This window comes from Stegostoma tigrinum, chromosome 9 (assembly GCF_030684315.1).
Source record: "Stegostoma tigrinum isolate sSteTig4 chromosome 9, sSteTig4.hap1, whole genome shotgun sequence".
Lineage (NCBI taxonomy): Eukaryota > Metazoa > Chordata > Chondrichthyes > Orectolobiformes > Stegostomatidae > Stegostoma > Stegostoma tigrinum.
This window is the reverse complement of record NC_081362.1, coordinates 94,940,743-94,964,757: the sequence shown is the minus strand read 5'-3', so window position 1 is coordinate 94,964,757 and position 24,015 is coordinate 94,940,743. Positions and strand designations below refer to the sequence as shown.

The 24,015-nt window shown below is 45.2% G+C and overlaps 1 protein-coding gene across 2 annotated transcripts in view; it reads left to right on the top strand.

The window, feature by feature from the left end:
* phactr2 (phosphatase and actin regulator 2) overlaps positions 1 to 24,015 on the top strand; it is a 122,906-nt gene that overhangs the window by 30,829 nt on the left and 68,062 nt on the right. For both annotated transcript variants that reach the window (XM_048536147.2, XM_048536146.2), the window contains exon 2: positions 22,178 to 22,345. In XM_048536147.2, coding sequence (XP_048392104.1) covers positions 22,178 to 22,345 — 168 coding nt within the window. The remainder of the gene's footprint in view (positions 1 to 22,177; positions 22,346 to 24,015) is intronic.

Here is a 24,015-nt window from a genome sequence, read left to right as displayed (position 1 = left end):
ATCTTTAAATGTTGACAATCATTGGCTCAACTCCAGTGTAAAATGGCTGCTGTGGCCAGAGATGGGATTTAGGGGAGGTGGGGGCTCTAATCCTCCAAGGGCTGCCCCCTCTCTGGTCTAAGTTGGATGAGGAGAGCGGCAAACTGGAATGGGAGGGGGAGTTGTTGTGCTCGATTGCCCAAATATCTGCCTACAAACTGCTAGCCTCGTGAACCTGTTTTTTTTTGTTTCTGATGCTTCAGTGTTGCTGCTTGTGGAGAGTGCCTGAGTGTGTATATGTTAGTGGGTTATCCACCCTAACCGTGGTCACCCTGGTGTGTAGCTGATCTAGCTGCCACCCAGTACTGAAGGCCTCACGTCCATCTCGTCCTTTAATCCCCTCACATCCTATGAAGAACAAAACTCCATTTGCCTTTTTATTTACCTGCTGAACATGAGTCTTAATGTTTTGTGTTGTATGTGTAGTAACACACTCTGATCCATGTACGCTGCACCTTTTTGGGGTCGATCTCCAATAATAATTTACCTTTTCACTCTTCTGGAAAATAAGTCCATGACCTCATATGTTTCTACATTAAACTCCATCTGCCAAGTGTTTGTCCTCGTACACTCACCCTGTCTGTATCCCCTTTGAGATTCCGCATGTCCTCATCACTGCATGCCCTCCATCAATTTTTGTATCAGCATCAAATTTGGATACATCACATTCTGCCCCTGAGTCAGTAATATTGATAATAAATCATTGAGGGGATAGGACCGATCCTCGTGGCATTCCACTAGTTGTGTCGTTGCAACCTGAGAAGGGCCCATTAATTCCAACTCTGTGTGTGTGTGTGTGTGAGAAACAAAATTTCAAATTTAATCGTCTTGCAATTGTTACCCCCTAGAGGATCCTTAACTACCAGATGAGAAGCCTCATTAATCCTGCCTCCGTATACAGTACTAGATCCACGTGGCCTGTTCTTGGAACATGGTGAAAGTTGAGTTTAATCAAATCTGGAAAAAAGTCTAGCCTAATGGTGATCATGCTGTAAAATCCTATCTGGTCTATTGCTTTTTGTTTTAAAAATTATTCCTGCCATGTGGATGTCATTGGCTAGACCAGCTTTAATTACCCAGCTGTAATTCCCCAGAGGGCAGTTGATTCAATCTTATTGCTGTGGGTCTGGAGTCACATGTAGGCCAGACCAGATAAGGATGGCAGCTTCCCTCTCCGTGGGACATTCGTGATCCAGATGGGTTTCTCCAACAATCGAAAATCATCTTAGTGACCATGGACTCGTAATTTCAGACTTTTTTCCCCTAAGTAAATTTGAATTTCACCATCTGCCAAGGCAGGATTCAACCGCAGGTCCCCAGAGCATTACATGAGTCTTTGGATGAACAATCTAGTGATAACGCCACTAGGCCGTCACCTCCCCAGATGTCTGTCGGGGAGAGAGATCTGCTGTCCTTTCCTGGTCAGGCCGACACTTGACCCTAAACAATAAATGCACATCCTCCCAGCTCGCGCGCGCTCTCTTGCGTGCTCTCCCACTCTGCCCCCCTCTCCCCCACCACCTCTGCCCCTCTCCCTCACCTTTGCTCTGCATTGCCCCACCGAGCTTTACATGTAAATTAAATCAGTTGGAAAACACGGTTGATTTAGTAGTCATGGTTAGTTGATGAAAAACATTGCTGTGGGTGAATTGCCGAATTGGGAAAAAGCCATTCTGTTGTGGGAGAGCATTTCTGGATATGCTTTGAAACAAAAAGGCGGGTCTGGAATTTTCTGCCAGCCGAGGCAGAGACCAGGAACCTCGGCACATGGTTATTTGAGTTCTGCCAAGTGGCTTCTGAAGAGATAGAGGCTGTGAGGCAGTGTATGGGTATGTTAGCGCAGTGACAAAACTAACTCGAAATGAGGCCCCAGCAAATTATAATGAAGTGTGTGAAATCCTAATTAGTGTTTTGTTTGAAAGGACTGCTTAAACTAAGCTGCATCTGTGAGCAAATCTATTACGGAACCATTAAAGGAAAGCCAACTATTTACATCTCTTTCTCTTCTTGCCAATACTGTACAACAACCAATTACCTTCCAAATTAACTCTACAGACATAGAGTATCAGCCAATTTCCACACATGAACTTTCCACAGAAAGTCATTGAGGATAAGTACCAAGCATCCTGTTTTTATTTTGTTTGAGGGAGGAAATTGGCCAGAATGTCAAGGGAACATGTTGAATAGTGGCCAAGTGATTTTTTTTACATCCACCTGAGAGAGCAGACAGGATGTGGGTTGAATAGCCCGTGTGAAAGATGGCTTCTCCCAGGGTTGTGCTCTCTCAGTGGTTGTCCTCTCTCCTGAGGACCGGTATCCATTGTTCCAAAGCCCTTAAGCATAGATAAGGGATACTGCCAAAGAAACCCTGTCAACCATGACCGTGTAGACATGTCCCAAATGTTAAAACATCTCCCAGAAGGTCCTGTCTTATCGCAGCAATGCAGCCCTGAATCTCTGAAGATCTTTAACAGTCAGGAGCTGTGTGAAAGGAATCAGTGATGAAGGAAGGTGCGGCAACACAATAAGTTGTGCTGCAGTTTTGCTATTGTTTGCACCTTGACTGTTGGATTCCCAGTGAAATCCCAGGACATAGGACAGTACAGCACAGGAACGGCCCACAATGCTGTGCTGAACATGACACCAAATTAAGCTAATCCCTTCTGCCTGCCCTTAGTCCACAGACCTCCATTCCTTGCATGTGAACATGCTTATCTAAAAGTCCCTTAAACATCCCCATCGTGTCTGCTTCCATCATCGACCCTGGCAGCACATTCCGTTCTCTATGTAAAAAAAAAAATTGCCTTTCACATCTCCTTTGAACTTCCGCCATTCACCTTAGATGCATGTCCCCTTGGATTAGACATTTCAACTCTGGAGAAAAAGATTCTGACGGTCAACCCTACCTATGCATCTTGTAATTTTATCGACTTCTATCAAGTCTCCCCTCAGCCTCTGCTTTCTCTGAGGCAACAATTTGAGTTTTTATAGGTCATACACCCTAATCCAGGCAGCATCCTGGTAAACCTCTTCTGCACTGCCTCTCAAAGGTGTTGTTCCTAACCTTGGAATCTGGGGCTATGCAGCTCCTGCTCTCTGTTGGACTCCATTTGAAGATTGTGGTTGATTGGTGTTAGGAAAGAAAGATAACCCTTCAACTTTATTTACTAAATACCAAATGCCAACTATTTATCTGTCCTTACCCAAGCCAGGTATGCAAATTCTTTTCCTTTTTTAATCATCAAAAGAAATGAAAAAGCTGGTGATGACTGATCCTTTAGTTTGCTGCAGCCTGCATTTGTACAGTGTTAAGTAGGCTATTCAAACACATGACTTAGGAATGGTGTGTAAGATGGTCTTGAAACAGACTGCGTCTTTCATTCCTCCTCCGATGACAGACATTGGTAGACGCTTGCCAGAGTTGGAGCTGAATTCCCGAGCGCAGTGGTTTTGCTTGACAAGGATGCATCCAACTTGGAACCATCTCAAAAGCAGCCTCTTCAATGTATGGGCAAAGGAGTGTCACAAACATAGCATTCCCCCCCGCCCCCCCAACTTTTTTAAAGAACTTCTGGTAAACACAGGAGTGGGAGGAGTGGTCTGCAGTAGAAGATTATTGTCAACCATTGGTGCAGCAACCTTTAGATACAGAGTGAATGTTGGCATCGCTGTGTCAGCCAGTGACTGGGGCCAGAGAGGGACACTGAGTCATTCTTGCAACAAACTGCATCTATTTAGACAAAGTCCATATGAGTTAAATGCAAACACAATTCAAGACCCATCCACCAATAGGTGGAACATCTTAGGGGCCTGACTGACGTGGCCGAGGAGTGAGAAAAACAACTGCTCACTGCATTTTCCAGAGTTTCTGGCCATTGAGACGAGATTGTCCCTGGGAAGTGGCAAGGTTACATGTGGCTCTCCCAGATTCCAGAACCGGGGTCAGGATCTAAGGATTTGCAGGTAAACTGTTTAGGATGGAGATGAGGAGAAGTGTCTTCACCAGAGAGTGGTGAGCCTGTGGAATTCTCTGCTACAGGAAGTGGTTCATCCAAAACACTGAAAATTTTCCAGAGGGAGTAGATATAGTTCTTAGGGCTTAAGGGATCAAAAAGTATGGGGAGAAAACGGGAACAGGGGACTGGGCTGGATGATCAGATTGAATGGGAGAGAGGCTTGATGGGCCAAATGGACTATTCCTGTTTCTATTTTCTATGTTTTTACGTTTCTATACATTTTGAAGGGGATTACTGCGTGGTTGTCGGTCACATTACCGGCTAATCGATCTTAATTAATAATCAGCATCCCATCCTGTTACCACTCCCCCCCCCTGCTCCAGCACCACTACCCACAAGGAAACAAGATGTCAGCAATTCTCAAGATGAAAGCTTTTGAGCGCTTATTGAGGAATCCAGTTTGCTTCTGTGGGTCCCCATCTTGGGAGACCTGGTGACAATGTCTCTGGGTGTGCTCCTGGGCACGGGCACTGGTACCAGCACACAGCAGGCAGCACTCCTGATTCCACCCCCCACCCCATCCAACTCATGTTAGTGCTGGTGCTGATGAGGAAAGGGTGGTGGGCTGTCCCAAATGAATGAGTTAGTGGCGCAAAGGGCTGGAAGGGTTTAGGAGGAAGGGGTGTGGAATCGATCGCAGGAAGTTGTTGCGTGTGATAGTAAGAGAAGTAGAGCACAAACATTGGTGGGGGGTATGTGTGGCAGCAGTGAAAGTGAGTGAGAGGGAGATGGTCAGTGAAGGATGGTGGCCTTTCCCTGGCTGGAGTGGAGAAGGCCATTGACTTTAGTCCAACTGGCTAGGACCGGGCCAGATTGGGGCGGGTTGCAGAGTCTGATAGTGTGGCCTCCTTTGCCAGCCCTAGAGTAAGAAGTCACCCCTTTTCTGCACCACCCTGAACCTCCGTGTCACTGCCCACAAAGTGGGGTGCCAATTTCCGCTTATTTGCCACGCCCAGGGCAAGTGTCAGGACCCATCCAAACCGACAGTGCTTATTGGGTGTTCTGTGCCCTTCTAAAGATGGCACAGGTGCTAGGGATACCAGACCACTCTAGGATTTTTGGGCAGTGTCAGGTTCTCCTTGCTGTGGCCAGTGCTGGAAGTGGCAGTGGGATTCAGGACAGAGATGTGTCAATGAATCACAAAAAGCTGGCATCCAACTGCAGTGTGCGATAGGGAAGGCAAACCGATTGTTGGCATTTATTTGAAAGGGAGTGGAGTATCAAAGTAGGACTCTGTTGCTATAAGGCCATATCTGGAATACTGTGAAGTTTTGGATCTTTATTTATGGAAGGATAGACTGACATTGGAGGCAATCGAATGGGATTGGAGCCTGGTTCGAATCCCACCACAGCAGATGGTGGAATTTGAATTCAAGAAATATCCACAATTAAGAATCTAATGAGAACCATGAATCCATTGTCAATTGTTGGAAAAGCCCACCTGGTTCACTAATGTCCTTTAGGGAAGGAAACTGGCATCTTTACCTGGACTGGTCTACATGCGACTCCAGTCGACCACAAGTCAACCACAGTAATGTAAGATAACAAAGTGTAGAGCTGGATGAACACAGCAGGCCAAGCAGCATCAGAGGAACGGTAAAGCTGATGTTTCATGTCTGGACCCTTCTTCAGAAATGGGGGAGGGGAAGGGGTGTCTGAAATAAATAGGGAGAGAGGGGGAGGTGGATCGAACATGGATAGAGGAGAAGATAGATGAAGAGGAGACAGTCAGGTCAAAGAGGCTGGGATGGAGCCAGTAAAGGTGAGTGTAAGTGGGGAGTTCGGGTGGCGATAGGTCAGTCCAGGGAGGACAGGCAGGTCAAGGAGGCAGGATGAGGCTGGTAGGTAGGAGGTGGGGGTGGGGTTTGAGGTGGGAGGAAGGACAGGTTAGGGAGGCGGAGACGAGCTGGGCTGGTTTTGGGATGCGGTAGGGGGCAGGGAGATTTTGAAGATTGTGAAGTCCACATTGATACCATAATATGAAAAATGAGATGCTGTTCCTGCAACCTTCAGGTGGCATCGTTGTGGCATTGGAGGAGGCCCAGAATGATACGTTGCCCGAGGATTGGGAGGTGCAGTCATTTGTCGCAAACTGAGCGTAGGTATTCCACAAAGTGGTCTCCAAGCCTTCACTTGGTGTCCCTGTGGTTGACCCTTAATTGCCCGTAAATGCTGCCTAGCCAGTGATGCCCTCATCCCATGAATGAATAAATGAATCTAGAGAAGGTTCACTCAGCTGTATGAGGGATTTCCTTGTGAGGAGAGGTTGAGTAGGTTGGGCCCGTGCTTAATGGAGTACGGTAGAGTGAGAGGTGCCCTTATTGAAATGCATCCTTGACAGGGTAGATGCAGAGAGGTTATTTCCCCTTGTTGGAGAATCTAGCATCAGAGGGCATCATCTCAGAATAAGGACATTTGAAGATTGAGATGAGGATTTTTACCCAAAAGGGGTAATCAATCTTTGGACAGCTTTACTCCAGAGATCTGTTGAGCCTGGGTCCTAAAATAAATTTAAGCTGAGAGAGACTTTTAAACAGTGAGGGAATCGAGGGTTGTGGGGGGAAAGCAAGAAGCTGGAGTTGAGGATTACCAGATTACCCATTGAATGTCAGAGCAGACTCAAGGGGCTGAATGGCCAACTTTAGCTCCTGTGTCGTGGTTATGTCCTTCTTGTAGCATGGGGACTGGTTTCAATGACAGTCGGTTGTGGAAAATGTGATAGAGAATGTGGCTAAGGTTATCTTAAAATGAGAGCAATGGCAAGGGTCAGGTTTGATTGTAGCTCTGTAAACTCTGAGGTTAGTTAATGTGAAACAGCACTGATTAGCAGATCAAATATTCCCAATGAGTTATGTTCAGCGAACTACCCTTCATACTTGATGAATAATAAAGGAGTCCTGATTGTCTGGGCTGCCTCCAGGATAAGCCACACTCGCACTTGCATGGTGGAAATATAACAAAATGAGAGAGTTATATTTTACTCTCTAACTTTTAAAAATACTGCCCAAGAAGTCCATTTGGATTCTTTTTGACCCACTTTCCTGCTGTCTCCTGCCATTCCTCTGCGTCATTCTAGGTACTTTTTCTTGTTCAGGCAGGGGATGTGGACATCACTGGCTGGGTCAGTGTTTATTCCCCATCTTAACTGTCCTTGGTGATAAACCATCTTCTCGAACCATTGCAGTTCTCAGAGTGTAGAGAAACCCACAAAGCCGTTAGGGAGGGAGTTCCAGGATTTTGACCCAGCGACACTGAAGGACCTGGTGAGATATTTCCAAGTCAGGATGGCGAGTGGCTCAGAGGGGAACGTGCAGGAGGTGGTGTTCCCATGTATCTGCTGCCCTTGTCCTTCTAGATGGAAGTGGCCATGGGCTTGGAAGGGTTCCTTCCAAGGGCTGAAGGTCCTGTTCTGCGCTGTATTGTTCTATGTTCTTCCACCCCATAGTGAACAGGCTGTGTAGATGAGCCTGACTGTAATCTAACTCTGTATTCACGTATACAGATTTTCACCGGTCTATTAGCATTATTTATTTTGAGATCACTCATCAGTAAGTTATTCCAGACATCTGTTAACCCCTCTCAATTATCCAGTGTGGCCTCTTGCATTTGTTTCACAATAAGAAATGGATGGTGACGAACGAAAGCTAGTTAAATATTTATAACTGATATAGATTCAGAGTGAAATCTCATTGAGTTTTAGTCATTATGATGAGTTTAACCGACTTCATTGGAAAGAATAGATGGTTTACTTTTTTATTTGGGCTAACTGTTTACTGTAGGATTTCTGTAGCATACACCATTTTTCTGGTTCTGCAGATTTTTTTTTGCCAAAAATGAGGAGCAGCTCTGCTTCAATTTCAAGCCTTTGTGTTTATAGCAATAAGAGCTCACAATCCTGTGGGAAAATTTTCCAATTCATAACAGTTCAAGAGGCCTTCTGTTCAGATGCAACAGAGATTTGTGCACGGAATCCAATGGTATCTGTTTCCTCACTGAACAGACCGAAGCTAGGAAGTATGATGTGTGGTCAATCCGCAGCCAAGCTCCATTTATTCCAGTCTTATTAAACATTCCAGTCGGATGTGGCTCAGAGAGAGAAAAATTTGTATTTGTGTGGCACCTATCACAACCTCAGGGCATCCTATGATCAAGTCGAGACCAGTTGTGGTTTGTTTTTGGATTTGCTAAAACAGAACAAAGCCGCAGTGTTCACTGCTTAAAATCAAACAACTGTACCTTGAAAATCAAAGAACTTGAATATTCCTATCTTAAATAATTCAAGTTAAAACAGTAATAGAGGGAGGGAGGGTGGTAATCATAGAATTATGTAATTATAGTAATAGGAACTGCATTGGACTAGTGATCTGTGTTGTGGTTGGTTGGCTGACCGATCTGGTTCATTGTTGTTCCATAGACGTTTCGTTACCCTGCTGGGTAACGTCCTCAGCGCAACCTCCAATGAAGCGCTGTTGTGTTTTCCCGACTGGTTTTTAAACTCTGGAGCCCGTTGAGCTGGATTACACATCTACTCCAAAACCTTAGAGACAAGTGATCTAGTTTAACACGAAGTGCTAGAGAAACCATGGAGAAAGAAACCAAGTTTATACTTTGAGTCTGATATGACTGTTCGTCATGGACATCTTCAGTGTTCTGGTTCTACGGCTCCTTAACTCCTTGAGTCTAGCATTTAGGCTCTTTCACACTCGTACTACTCTCCACTTAGCTATCCAACGTCCAACCCATTGGCAGTAAAAAAAAAACTGCAGAAGCTGTAAATCAGAAACAAAAACAGAAATTGTTAAGAAAGCTCAGTGTGTCTGGCATTTTTGGAGAGAAATTAGAGCTAACGTTTCGGGTTGTATGATCTTTGCTCAGACTGCGGGTTTTAAGACTTTTTTGTCAACACATTGCATTTTAATTAATTTTCATTCCAAAGAAGGCAACTTGTGTTTTCAACCAATCTGCTCAAAACCAGAGTCATATACAGGAATATACTCCCCATACCCACAACACTCTGCAGTTAAATTCTTGCATACGTTTCAGCTGATTTTTCTTTTTCTTCTCTCCAGGCAATTTGGTCATGTAATCAATTCCTAAAAACAAAGTGCTTCTTAGAAATCATCTTCCAGAGAAACCTAGTTTTTAAAGGTACATAGTCAGAAGTCACAACACACCAGATTGTAGTCCATTATTTATTTGAGCAGACAAGCTTTCGGAGTGCTGATTCCAAGTAAACTCATTAGACTATAACCTGGTGTCATGTGTCTGCTGACTTTATCCACCCCAGTCCAGCACAGGCACCTTCACATCACTTGTAACGTCTAGACCATAAGACATAGGACTAGAAATTAGGCCATTCAGCCCACTATGCCTGCTCCACCTGATCATGGCTAATATGTTTCTCCACCTCCTTCTCTTGCCTCCTCCCTGTAAGCTTTGATTCCGTGACTGGTCAAGAACCTATCTATCTTAACTGCACTCAATGTCTTGGCCTCCACAGCCTTCAGTGGCAATCAGATTCAACACCCTCTCACCAAAGCAATTCCTCCGGTGTATTAGTTCTAAAGGTTTGTCCCTTTGCTCTGAGGCTGTGCCCTCAAGTCCTCATTTCTCCGACAAGTGGAGACATCATCTTCATGTCCTGTCTGTCAAGGCCTCTCCGCATTTTGTAAGTTTCAATCAGATTCCCCCCTTACCCTTCCATCAAGTACAGACCCAGAGTCCTCACCCACTCCTCATATGATAAGCCCTTCATCCCGGGATCATTCTTATAAACCTCCCCGATCCCTCTCCAAAGCTAGCACATCCTTCCTTCAGATACAGGGCCCAAATCTGCTCACAATATTCCAAACATAGTCTGACCAAAGCCCTGCACAAACTCAGTAGTTCATCTGTGCTGTTGTATTCTAGCCCTCTTGAAATGAACGTGAGCCTCATATTTGTCTTCCTAACTGCCAGTTGAACTTGTATGATAACCTGAGGAGAATCCTGAACTTCAGCATCACACCATTAAAGTTTCAAGAATTAATTGCAAATTTTCATCCTGCTGCAGGTGTTTTTGAGGCTCTCAGGAAAATAGTCCGTGGAGCTCAAGGGTTCGGAGGAAATACAGAGAATGGTGAGGTCATGTGGCTGTACAGGACATAGATTTGGCCATTTTTGGAACCCTCTGTTCAACTCTGGCCTCCCTGCTATAGGAAAGATGTTGCAAAATTTGAAAGGGCTCGGAAAAGATTCACAAAGATGTTGCCAGGGTTGGAGGGTTTGAACTACAGGGAGAGGCCGAATAGGCTGGGGCTATTTTCCCTGGAGCGTTGGAGGCTGAGGGGTGGCCTTATAAAATCACGACATGCATGGTTTTTACCCCCAGGGTGGTGGAGTCCAAAACTAGAGGGTGTAGGTTTAAGGTGAGAGGGAAAGATTTGAAAGAGTCTGAAGGGGCAACCTTTTCACATAGAGGGTGGTGTGAGTATGGAATGAGCTGCCAGAGGAAGTGGCAGAGACTGGTAAGATTACACCACTTAAAAGGCATCTGGATGGGTATATGAAGGGTCACTGGACCAGAAACATTAACTCTGATTTCTCTACACAGGTGCTGCCAGACCTGCTGAGCTTTTCCAGCAGTTTTTCCTTGTTTTGTGACTTACAACATCAGCAGTACTTGTGGCTTTTATTTCCGCTTTGGAGGGATGTGGGCCAAATGCTGGCACATAGGACTAGATTAATGCACAGTATCTGGTCAGCGTGAATATGTTGGACCCAAACATCTTCTATGCTCTGTCACTGAATTGGATGTCACATGAATTGAATGGTGTAGCAGGCAGGGAAGGGCTGAGTGACCTACACCTGCTCCTATTCGGTGTCTTGTACAGCGAAGCCCGCTGCCCTCTGCCAGGAGCAGATTCCACCTGGACCTCCTGCATAACACAATTGTGTGAAGGGCCTGTTTATTACCCTGTGGCTTCAAAATCCCTCTGCGAATTAGGCTGTTGCTGGCATAGAGCAGGGGCTTTCACCAGTTTGGATTCCAATCCCTCAGGAAATTAAACACGGCTGGGACCTGAGGGAACTCCAACTAAATTCCCTGTTAGAAAACCCAGGCTGAGCTTGTTTTGACGACACCACTTTGATCCACATGTCACAGCCATCAGTGACTGTAGATAGAAAAACGAGGTGCGAAGGTGGGAGGGAGCTGGGGGAAGATCTTGTCACTGCTACAACGTTCTCAGGAAGCTTGCCAACAGAGCCTGCTGTGACTTCTCACATGGGTGGTTTGTATCGGAGCTCAGGGATGATTTGAATATTCATTGCAAACAGATTTGGCAAATGTGCTCTTGTTCGTTGAACTTATCTGAGAGCCTTGGGGCTTTTATGAAATACATTTTTGGCCTGCAAAGATGCTGAAAGTGCATATGGATAGCAGAGCAAGGAAGACAGCAGAGCACAGTGTATCTACTGAAACTAGTGAGGCTAAAGAGTTCTAAAATAATGAGGGAAGGGCAGAGGAGGAGACAGAATATGCACCAAATCCACAATGTTTTTTTTTTGAAAAAGTTCACAGATTGACTTTCACCATGGTTGCTAGATTTCATTACAGAAAGCAGAAATTATTAAGAAACCGTACAGACACGATTGCTCTTTCTCCAGCGGTTTTAAAATAGAAAATAAGAATTGAAGAAGTTGCAGTGCTGTAAATCAGAAACAAAAACAGAAATTAGTGGAAAGGCTCAGCAAGTCTGGCAGTATCAGTGGAGAGAAGTCAGAGTTAATGCTTCAGTTCTGATGAAGAGTCACTGGACTCAAAACATAACTCTGCTTTCTCTCCACAAATGCTACCAGACCTGCTGAGATTCACCAGCAATTTCTGTTTATTTTCAGATCTCCAGCATCCACAGTTGTTTGTTTTACTGTGTTATTATTACAGATCTACCACCAGAAAAGCAGTTGCTTCGTACAAGAGATAGCAAGAATTGCAGTTGCTGGAAGTCAGAGTCAATACAGTGTGGAGTTGGAGGAACACAGCAGGTCAGGCAGCATCAGATAATGCACCAGACCTGAAGAAGGGTCCTGACCCAAAACGCCGACTTTCCTGTTCCTCTGATGCCGCCTGACCTGCTGTGTTCCTCCAACTCCACACTATATCAACTCTGCTTTTGTATAAAAGTTTGCAATCTTTAAATTTCCTGAAAGAAAGTTCTTAAACGGAAAGAATGAGATTTCACATTTAGAATTGTTTTCTCTCTGCAGTGGAAATACTGACAGTCTTCGTGACAATTGAGATGTTGGTAAAGTGGTACTTCCACTGCTGATTGCTGGAAATGATTTCCCAGGGTGAGGTTAATTGTTAGCTATTACAATGCAGCAACTTCCTGAAACACGCAGGAAGATTCAGGACAAGATGTCACTTTTGCAAAGCTAGTGGTGCAGCAGACAAAATCATGCAACAGCTTGTGGTCTTCCACAGTTTATGTACTGTCTCCTTTCCATGAATTACACATCAGTTAATATCCATAAGAATCATTTACATGTTGCAAACATTCAACAAAGATATGATACGTGTCACCAGATAAGTTGGCGAATTCTCGAGCGTTTACATGCTGCACATTCCAGCATACCCATGGCACTCACTGTGATAAAGTCAGAAGTCACAGGACACCAGGTTGTAGTCCAACATGTTCATTTGAGAAGAAGAGCACAGTCTCTTCGTCACCTGATTCGTCACTATGTGGCTGAAGAAGTTTCTCCTCCTCACCAGTCTAAAGTGTCTCCCCTTTACTCTAAGACTGTGCACTCTAGTCCTAATCTCTCCTGCCAATGTCTACAAGAGGCAGTGGGACATCTTCCAAACCCACAAACACTATGGTCTGGCAGGGGAAGGCCAGTGGAACACCACCACGAACAGCAGCTTCCCTTCCGAACCCCTCATCATCCTAAATTGGAAATATATTACCACTCTGCCTCAAGGCTGGAGCTGGTACTACAGGAGTTTCATTGAGTTAGAGGATGAGGATGTATGACAGAGGCAGAATGTGGAAGTCAATGGAAATGTGGGACTGCAGCAATGAGTGGATTCAGACAGCTCTCTTCCAGTTGGATTAGCTGATTAACAAGGGGGAGGCAATGGCCTCTTGTTGGACAGATAATGTTCTGGGGACCTCTGGACTTTAGATTCTAATGATGACAGTGAATCCATTGCCAAATGTTGGAAAGACTCACATAATTCACTAATGCCCTTTACCTGATCCGGTCTACATGTGACTCCAGACCCACAGCAATGTAGTTGACTCTCAACTGCCCTGTGTGCAATTACTTATTTATTTTATTCATTAAGGGGATGAGGGTGTCGCTGGCGAGGCAGCATTTATTGTCCATCCCTAATGCCCAGAGGGCAGCTGAGAGTCAACCACATTGCTGTGGGTCTGGAGTCACATGTAGGCCAGACCAGGCATGGATGGCAGATTCCCTCCCTGAAGGGCATTAGTGAACTGGATAGGTTTTTCCAACAATCAACAGTGGATTCATGGTCATCATTAGATTCTTAATTTCAGATATTCAATGAATTCAAATTCTACCATCTGCCTTGGCAGGATTTGAACCCCAGATCTCCGAATATTATCTGGGTCTCTGGATTAATAGTCCGGTGACCATACCACTAGGCCATCGCACTCCCGATAATGAGATGGGTAATAAATATTGGCCTGGCTATCAACACCTTCATCTCTTGAATGAAATTTTAAAAAAATAAATTAGGCATGCTTAAGCTGATACCAGAGCGTGATGATGTTTTGTTGGTTCTGTAGGATGATTGGCTTACCCAAGGCAACATATCTTTATGTAACACAAAGGTACATTTTACTGTCCTGAGTTTGATTTTGTGATTTAACATTGGGCAGTTAGACATGTCGATGCCATGTTTGCAAATAAGATTGTAACTGCTGGAGCAGAAGTAGGCCTATTCAGTGAGATCACAGCTGATCTCAGAATCCTCAAACCCACTTTCCTGCCTTTTCCCCATAACCCTTGATTTCCTTCCTGATTAAATATCCATCCATTTCAGCCTTGAATCATAGAATCCCTACAGTATGGAAGAAGGCATTTGGCCTATTGATCTGTAGCAACTTTCTGAAGTGCATCCCACCCAGACCCACCTCCCTGCATTTCTCCGGCTAACCCACCTCATCTGCACATCCCTGGACACTATGAGATAACTTAGCATGGCCAACCCACCCTAACCTGCACATCTTTAGCCTGTGGGAGGTTGCCAGAGCTCCCGGTGGAAACTCTCACAGAAGAGGAACAGTGTGCAAACTCCAGTCATACAAGACTGGAATCAAACCCGTGTTCCTGGTGCTGAGAGGCAACGTTGCTAACCAGCGAGCCACTGTGCCTACAGATATGGAATATATTTATGACCCAGCCTCAACAGCCCTCTGCTGTAAAGAATTCTACAGATTCATGACACTGAGGAAAAAAAATTCATCACCAAGATTGTGTACTTGCTATTTGAGCCTCAAGGGGGATATCAGAACTTTTATTTCTTGATGCTTGAGAACTTGATTTTTCCATTTTCTTCAAAATTTCCCAACTTCCTCACCATTGCCCATGCCATTCGAGGGCAGGAAGGGGGTTCTTTACTCATTCATGGGATGTGGACATTACTGGCTAGGTGGCATTTATTGCCCATCCCTAACTGCCCAGAGGATAGTTAAGAGTCAATCACATTGCTGTGGGTCTGGAGTCACATGTCAATCAAAACAGGTAAGGATGGCAGTTTTCTAATGAAGGGTCTAGGCCTGACACTTCCGCTTTTGTGCTTCTAAGATGCTGCTCGGCCTGCTGTGTTCATCCAGCTCTACACTTTGTTATCAAGGATGGCAGTTTCCTTCCCGAAAGGACATTAGTGAACTAGATGGGTTTTTATTTTCAACACTGGCCTTCCCATGTTTCCCAGGGCAGAAATGGCTAGCACGAGGGGTCATAGTTTTAAGCTGGTTGGAGGAAAGTATAGAGGGGATGTCAGAGGCGGGTTCTTTACAAAGAGAGTTGTGAGAGCATGGAATGCGTTGCCAGCAGCAATTGTGGAAGCAAGGTCTTTGGGGTCATTTAAGAGACTGCTGGACATGCATACAGTCACAGAAATTTGAGGGTGCGTACATGAGGATCAATGGTCGGCACAACATCATGGGCTGAAGGGCCTGTTCTGTGCTGTACTGTTCTATGCTGTACTGTTCTATGTTCTATGTTCTGTTTGATAATGTATTCACAATTATCATTAATTCTTAATTCCAGATACTTTGGATTCGTGGGATTTGAACCTGGGTCCCCAGGACATAATTTGGGCCTCTGGATTAACAGTCCAATAATAATACCACTAGGCCACTGGCCTTCCCATGTTTGGAGTTTGACACATTACGCCAAAAATTCAGCTTCTCTCCACAGATGCTATAGAACCTGACATGCTCAGTATTTATTTATCATTTGCTGCTTTTCGATTTAATTTCTCATCTGAAAGATGGTAGTTCTTGACATCAAAATCCAAAGATGTTCCAAATAGAAATGGACTACCATTGTTGTTTCTAGAATCCTGCTGTGTGGAATTTAAAGGAATTCCAGTTAAGAAAGTCCTTTACTGTCCATAAATGCTTTGGAACGCCTACCCTACTTGACCTTCTGCAAGTCTTGTTGTGAAAAGGTAAAGATTAATGGAATGATCCCTTACCCTAAACTATTCTTCACCAGGAGCAACCCCCTATTCTACCCCCTTCCTCTGGTTCAGAGGCTTTAAAATCTTACAACTTTGGCAACACCTTAAATTTTCCTTGATTTTCATATAGCCCACTAGGTTGTATGACGTGCCTCTGTGAAAGTGACTCACAAATTGTCGCTGAACATTTCAAAGCACCTTGTGGATGAAGTGCTTTGAGACATTCCTGTGCATTGTGAGAATTCACTGTATTTTTCTTTAGTTTTTATTGTGTGTGTGCTGTAGAAAGGTGGTGGATGACTTTAAACTCCAAACTGACGTTTATCACATTAGTGAACAAAGCCCATCAGGCACATTGTAGGAGCCTGCCCTGTCCTATGGGAAATGCATGTGTGTGCCTTGTTACCAAAACTTCCTCATCCACTCAACTCAATACCCTCCCCAGCCCTACCTTCTCACTGTTGTCGAGATTCATCCTCAACATTACCATTGACCAAAAATTCAACTGGATTCGCCAAATGAATACAGTGGTTGCAAGAGCAGATCAGAGGCTAGAAATCCTGCAGCAAGTAATTCAACTCACCTCCTGAACCCTCAAAGCCTGTCCACCATCTATAAGGCACAAGTCAGGAGTGTGATGGAATACTCCCCATTTGTCTGGATGAGTGCAGCCCCAACAACACTGAAGAAGCTTGACACCGTCCAGGACAAAGCAGCCGCTTGATTGGCACTACATCTACAAGTATCCACTCCCTCCACCACTGACACTCAGTACACGCTGCTGGTACTATCTACAAGATGCACTGCAGAAATTCACCAAAGATCCTCAGACAGCACCTTCCAAACCCATGACCACTTCCATCCAGAAGGATGAGGGCAGCATATACAAGGAAACAAAACCACATGCAATTTCCCCTCCAAGCTGCCACCATCCTGACTTGGAGATATATTGCCATTCCTTCACTGTCCCTGGGTCAAAAATCCTGGAATTCCATCCCTAACGGCATTATGGGTCAACACACAGCACATGGACTGCAGTGGTTCAAGAAGGTACCTCACCCCCACCCTGTCAAGGGGCAACTAGGGATGTTCAGCCAGTGACACCCACATCCCACAAATTAATAAATTTTTAAAAAAGTTGCCCCATCAGTTTTTTTTTTATCCACGATATCCTCAACCTTTATCAGCTCTGACAGCCTTCAGTTCCCGTTCAAAAATCCAAGCCCTCTGAGGCTGAGCTCCTACCCTGAGTGGTATTTTGCTCTCTGAGCCCTTCATCTCAGTGTAAGAATTCCGAGCCTTATTTCAAATCCATTCCTGGCTTCAGCCCTCTCAGTATCTCCTGAGCCCCACCACTGTCCAAGATCTTTGTGTTCTCAAACTCAGTCTGAATCTCTCCACCATTGACACATGTGGACTCCCCCCTTTAAACCTCTTACCCCTTCTCTACGTCTCTGTCTCTCCTCCTTTCTGTTCCTTAAACGCTCGGTCTTTGAATACACTTTTGGTTACCTGTCCTCATGTGACTCAGTATCGAATTTTCTCTGGTGATGCTGTTCTGTAGCACCAGGGGATGTCTCCCTGGTTAAAAGCACTCTCTCTCAATGCAAGGCTCAGAAAGCATCACTGAGGTGCAGCAACTCTTCTCCGATTCAGCTCTGCCTGAAAATAAATTGTACCGGACCCAATTGAGCACCTTATACTAAGATGGTGAAGGGAAATTTCAGTAGCGACGCTTAGAATTGGGCAGGGGTTTGCTAAGGTGGATAGGGACAAACTCTGTTGATTGGCATCAGTAAGCAGGAGGCATAAGGTAAATGATTAAATCGTCAAGAGATGGAAATAATTTATTTTGGACGGATGAGTTGTGGTCTGAAATGAACTGCCTAAATGTACATTTGAAGTTTTGAAATTGGATGTAACCTTGTTCACTCTCAATGGGAAATAGAACCATAGAAATGATAGAGCACAGAGACAGCTACTTGGCCCATCTTGTCCATGCTAACACAAAGACACACTCCCAGACTAAAGACCAGGACAGTCAGACTAATTTGGAACAGCATACACAGTTACAGTAGACAGCTCCTACAATGTGACATTTTATCATTCTGTTTCAATTCAATGGTCTTTGCTTGTTGAGATTTCCCTCTCAGTGATGGTACAACGTTGAAATTTTGCTCAAGCCACACACATCTCCATTCCCTCTACCCCACGCCTCTGGCTGTGATGGTCAGCAGGGTTTGTTGATTGTTTCTCTGCGTTGATGACTGTTTTAGGGTTCCGTCTGCTGGGTGATCTCTTCCCATTCCAGAATTTTCCATTTGCAACAGTGAATGGCTGGCCTTCCACTTCTTTGGCTCAGCCTGCAGGTCCCCCATCTGGTTGTTTGTGTTGTTTTGGGGGACGTGTGTTTGTTCACATCTCTTCCCCATCCTTGCTCCTGTTCCTATGGGTAACCACTTTGTCCTGTTATATATTACAGTTGCACTGAGTGTCTGCTGCTTTCAAGATAATAAAATGTGAGGCTGGATGAACACAGCAGGCCAAGCAGCATCTCAGGAGCACAAAAACTAATGTTTTGGGCCTAGACCCTTCATCAGAGAGGGGGATGGGGAGAGGGAACTGGAATAAATAGGGAGAGAGGGGGAGGCGGACCGAAGATGGAGAGTAAAGAAGATAGGTGGAGAGGGTATAGGTGGGGAGGTAGGGAGGGGATTGGTCAGTCCAGGGAAGACGGACAGGTCAAGGAGGTGGGATGAGGTTAGTAGGTAGATGGGGGTACGGCTTGGGGTGGGAGGAAGGGATGGGTGAGAGGAAGAACAGGTTAGGAAGGCAGAGACCGGTTGGACTGGTTTTGGGATGCAGTGGGTGGGGGGGGGAAGAGCTGGGCTGGTTGTGTGGTGCAGTGGGGGGAGGGGATGAACTGGGCTGGTTTAGGGATGCGGTGGGGGAAGGGGAGATTTTGAAACTGGTGAAGTCCACATTGATACCATTAGGCTGCAGGGTTCCCAGGCGGAATATGAGTTGCTGTTCCTGCAACCTTCGGGTGGCATCATTGTGGCACTGCAGGAGGCCCATGATGGACATGTCATCTAGAGAATGGGAGGGGGAGTGGAAATGGTTGCGACTGGGAGGTGCGAACTGAGCAGAGGTGTTCTGCAAAGCGGTCCCCAAGCCTCCGCTTGGTTTCCCCAATGTAGAGGAAGCCACACCGGGTACAGTGGATGCAGTATACCACATTGGCAGATGTGCAGGTGAACCTCTGCTTAACGTGGAATGTCATCTTGGGGCCTGGGATAGGGGTGAGGGGGGAGGTGTGGGGGCAAGTGTAGCATTTCCTGCGGTTGCAGGGGAAGGTGCCGGGTGTGGTGGGGCTGGAGGGCAGTGTGGAGCGAACAAGGGAGTCACGGAGAGAGTGGTCTCAACCTCACTGCTGCTTTCAATCTTGCTGCACTACTTTGAAAGCTAATGTTTGAGATTCCTGACACATGGCATTGCTCACAGCTGTGCTGTGTGTGAGTGTAGACGTCTATTTATTTTTATTTGAGTGGGAGTTGTTGACAAAGTTATTAACTTCTCTCTAAATGTGACCTTTGTGAGGGTGGCATGGTAGCTCAGTGGTTAGCATTGCCACCTCACAGCTCCAGGGTCCCAGGTTCGATTCCACTCTTTAGACAACTATCTGTCTGTGTGGAGTTTACACATTCTCCCCAAGTCTGCACGGGTTTCCTCCCACAATACAAAGATGTGCAGGTGAGGGTGGATTGGCCAGGCTAAATTCCCCCACTTAAGGATGTGCAGGCTGGGTGGGTTGGTTATGGGAAAAGGTAGAGGAGTGGCTATAGGTGGGATGCAGTTTGGGGTGGAGGGGTGGAATCAATGGGCCTTAAAGAATCCCTACAGCGTGGTATCAATGTCAAATTCCTTTGTCTGTGTTGATTCTGTTAGGCTGGGATAGAAGCCCCTGGGCTAATCCAACATTGAGACAGCCTGTGATGTCTTCCAGCTAATGAAATAATTTAGTGTTGCAGTGTTTGGCACAACATAGGAGGAGCCTCTCCAATTCATCCGTCCTGTCTGTAACCCTGTGCTATGCATTTTCCCTCTTTAGCTATAATGCAGTTGTGTTTTGGAAGTTATTGTAGATTCTGTACAGTGCAGATAGAGGCAGTTGGGCCCATCAAGTCTGCACCAACCCTCTAAAATGCATCCCAACCCAACATAATCCACACTAACTATGGCTAACCCTGGACAATACGGGACAATTTCCCATGGCCAGTCTGCCTAATGTGCACATAGAGTCATAGAGCCATAGAAATGTACATCAGAGAAGCAGACTCTTCGGTCAAACTCAACCATGCTGACCAGATAGCTTAAATTAATGTAGTCCCATTTGCTGGCAATCTAGCCCATATCCCTCTAGACCCTTCCTATTCATATACCCATCCAGGTGCCTTTTAAATGCTGTAATTGTACCAGCCTCCACCACTTCCTCTGGCAGCTCGTTCCACACACGCACCACGCATGAAAATGTTGCTCCTTAGGTCCCTTTTTAAATCTTTCCCCTCTCACCTTAAACGTATGTCATGTAGCTTTGGACATCCCCACCCCAGGGAAAAGAGCTTGTCTGTTTACCCTATCTATTAATAAACTTGTATAAGGTTTCCCCTCAGCATCTGAGGCTTCTTGGAAAATAGCCCCAGCTTATTCAGCCTCTTCCCCATAGCTCAAACCCTGGAAACACCCTTCTAAATCTTTTCTGAACCCTTTCAAGTTTTACAACGTCCTTCCTATGGCAGGGAGACCAGAATTGCATGCAGCATTCCAAAAGTGGTCTAACCAATGTCCTGTACAGCCGTAACATCACCTCCCAACTCCTGTACTCAATGCACTGACCAATGAAGGCAAGCAGACCAAACATTTTCTTCACTACCCTGTCTTCCTGCGACTCCACTTTCAAGGAACTATGAACCTGCATTCAAAGGTCTCTTTGTTCAACACCACTCCCCAGGACCTTACATCTCTGGACTGTGGGAACAAACCAGAGCATTCAACAGAAACCCACACAGTGTGAGAGCGTGCAAACTTTACACAGACAATCACCCGAGGATGGATTTGAGCCCAGATCCCTGGGGCTGTGACTCAGCAGTGCTAAACACTGAGCCATCATGTTGCCCTACTACTGAGTCTGCTTTGAATGACCTATTAATGCAATGGTCTAAACAGCTTGCAGTGTCAAAGATTTTCCAAAAATCTGCCCGATTTTTCTTGCATCCGGTGTCCTCTGGTAACCCACTGGATATACTTTTGGGGAGTTATCACATATAGTGTGAATTTTATTTTGGTGGAATTTCTTTCCCTGTATCCTGCATGGTGACAACCAGCCGGTTAAACCACCACCTGTCATCTAGCTCTGTAATAAAAGAGCAGTCCTCTGAGACTATGGCAACTTTACCTTTAGAAGGCTAGTCATTTTTCTTGTTCATTTTGATTTGGGAGCCTGGGGCTGTGGTATGGGAGATCTGGAGATCCTTTTTGTTTAGGTGCATTTTAATGAAGTTTGGCAACATTGACTTGAAGAGACAGGAAGTTAATAGTTCAAAGCGTTAAAGTTAATTGTACTGTTACCAAATGAAAGGAGTCCAGAGATACTGAAAAGGGCAGCGTAGTCCAGAAAATTAGTCTGCGAGGCAAGGCAACTGGACACCTGAGTTCATAAGTTTGCACTAAAATTAAAAGTAAAAGTGAATTTAGTTTCCAAAAGCAGAAATTGTTCTGAAGAAGAGTCACTGGGACTTGAAATGTTAACTCTGTTTTGGCTCTACAGATGCTGCCAGACCCACAGTTTCTCCAGCAATTTCTGCTTTTATATCAAATTTCCAGCATCCATTGTTCTGTGTTTTATTTTAGTTTCATGTGGAGAGATTGGTGAATTTTCACTGAGGTTTTGGTTGTTTGTCAGAATCTTGTAGGAAAACAGATGATACAAGTTTGAGATAACAACGTGCGGAGCTGGATGAACGCAGCAGGCCAAGCAGCATCAGAGGAGCAGGAAGACTGACGTTTCAGGCCTAGACCCTTCTTCAGAAATAGGGTGTTTGAATGCTTTTCTGATGTCTATAATAAAACATTTCCAAAATTTCCATTGTGTAGTATGATACAGTTCATGTTTTTCTTCTTGCCTAGCAAGCAACTTATCCTTTGTGCTAAAAGTACACTAGCAGCCTCTTGTAAATGTGTTAATAACTGATCTGCATGATTAAAAATCAAAGTTAAGATCTAACAAGCCAGGTTTCGCTCTGGGATCTGATGTGTCCAATGTGAATATCAGCTGGGACCATAACACTAGAATACTGGTTGACTATGGCAGGGATGGGGGAGGAGTAAAGCATGACGTGTTTCCCTTTTTTTATTACAGCCGATGGACTGGAAAAGTACTCCATCACAAACTCTGAAGGACTGCCCTCTGGATCTGGGACGCCACCACTGAAGCGAAAAAGCAAGCTGGCATCCATTGGAAAAATCTTCAAACCATGGAAGTGGCGGAAAAAGAAAGCAAGCGAGAAGTTCCAGGAGACATCTGCGTGTAAGTCGATGCCACACTGTGAGAAATGTTGCCTTCTTGCCTAGGTTGGTCACTTTCATGGGTTTGGCTGTTTTACCCATGTTTGGATCATGGCTATAATGAGGTCAGAAGCCAGGTGGTCCTGACGGAGCCCAAACTGAGTGTCAGTGAGACTATTTTTTTTGCAAGTGCCACTTGATAGCACTGTCATTGATCCATTCCAGCACTTCGATGATCATGAGGAGATTGTGATGGGGTGGTATTTCATAGAATAGAACCCCTACAGTGTGGAAAAAGGCCATTCAGCCCATCAAGTCCACGCTCCTGAAGAGCATCTCACCCCCATCCCTGTAACCCTCCATTTTCAATTGCTAACCCACATTCCTGGACACTGTAGGGAATTTAGCATGGCCAGTCCACCTAACCTGCACATCTTTGGACTGTGGGAGGAAACCAGAGCACCCGAAGAAATCCACACAGTCACCGAAGGCTGGAATCAAACCCGTGTCCCTGGAGCTGTGAGGCTGCAGTGCTAGCCATTGAGCTGTCATGCATGTTTGCTTAAGTAGCATTCTACTTTCCATGCACAAGACATACTCGGACAGTTTTCTCCCTCACGTTGCTGGGTAGATGCCAGGGTTGTAGCTGTACGGTGGTCTGATGCTGCTTGTACACAACCTGATTCACAACTTACTCTGCCAGTTCAGTTTGTAGAAGTATAGGAGGTTCATAATGTTCACTTTGGCTCTGTGGAGAGGCTTACAGTGGAATACTGTGCCTGACACCTCCGACAGCTACCTGCCCATTTACAATCAATCATGTACCCACCCAGTCCTTAGCTATCTGCACTGAAATGATTGAGAGTATTGTCCAGTACAGGGTGACGGGAAAAACCTTTTCCAGGCCAAATGGGGATGAGCCTTCAGTTCAGTTCCCTGTGAGACTTGCATCGAACAAGGAGCTGCCCTTGAAACCATCAGCCCAACTGGGCCTGTTGCAGTGATCGAGAAAGGATTACCTCAGATAACCTCCTGCAGAAATCATCATCGTAAACACCTTAACTGTTCAATTGTCTTATTACTGTGCAGAGCCAAGTCACTGCTTAGCATGTTGCTGCATTTTAAAGTGATCCATTCAGAACGATTGGTGACTTTTTGGAGAAATGTAATTGGTCGCTATATAGATTTGTGTTGGAATTGGCCAATTGCTCCCTTTGTGCTTTTGTTGATGCCTTGTCCTTTTGGCATTTTTTCCATTAACTCAGCAATTTGGCAGGCTTCCATTTACTTCCCACACTGGATTGGGGGGGGTGGGGGGTGTATTCTTCTGTGCACTAATGTCTGCTTTAAAATCCATTTCTTGACAGATAAACATCTTCAATCTATTTACTTTCTCCTGGAGACTGCACTTGCCGTTAATGTGCTTCCTTCAGAGTTCATGTTCTTAGTGCTGACACCTTCACATCCCCGTGTGGTTAACTGTCTCGGAGTCAACGCGTTTTGGGCTTGTCTGCATTCTTCAATACAGCAACGATGGAAATCTTGAATTTCAATTCCACAAAGATACAATAATTGAAATCATTCTGTGTTCTCTTAGCTACAAAATTGTACATTTTGGGAATCTCTTCCCCACCATTATTTTAGTAATTACAGTGCAATTTGGACACATCTGTTTTCATTTCTCTGAAGCCA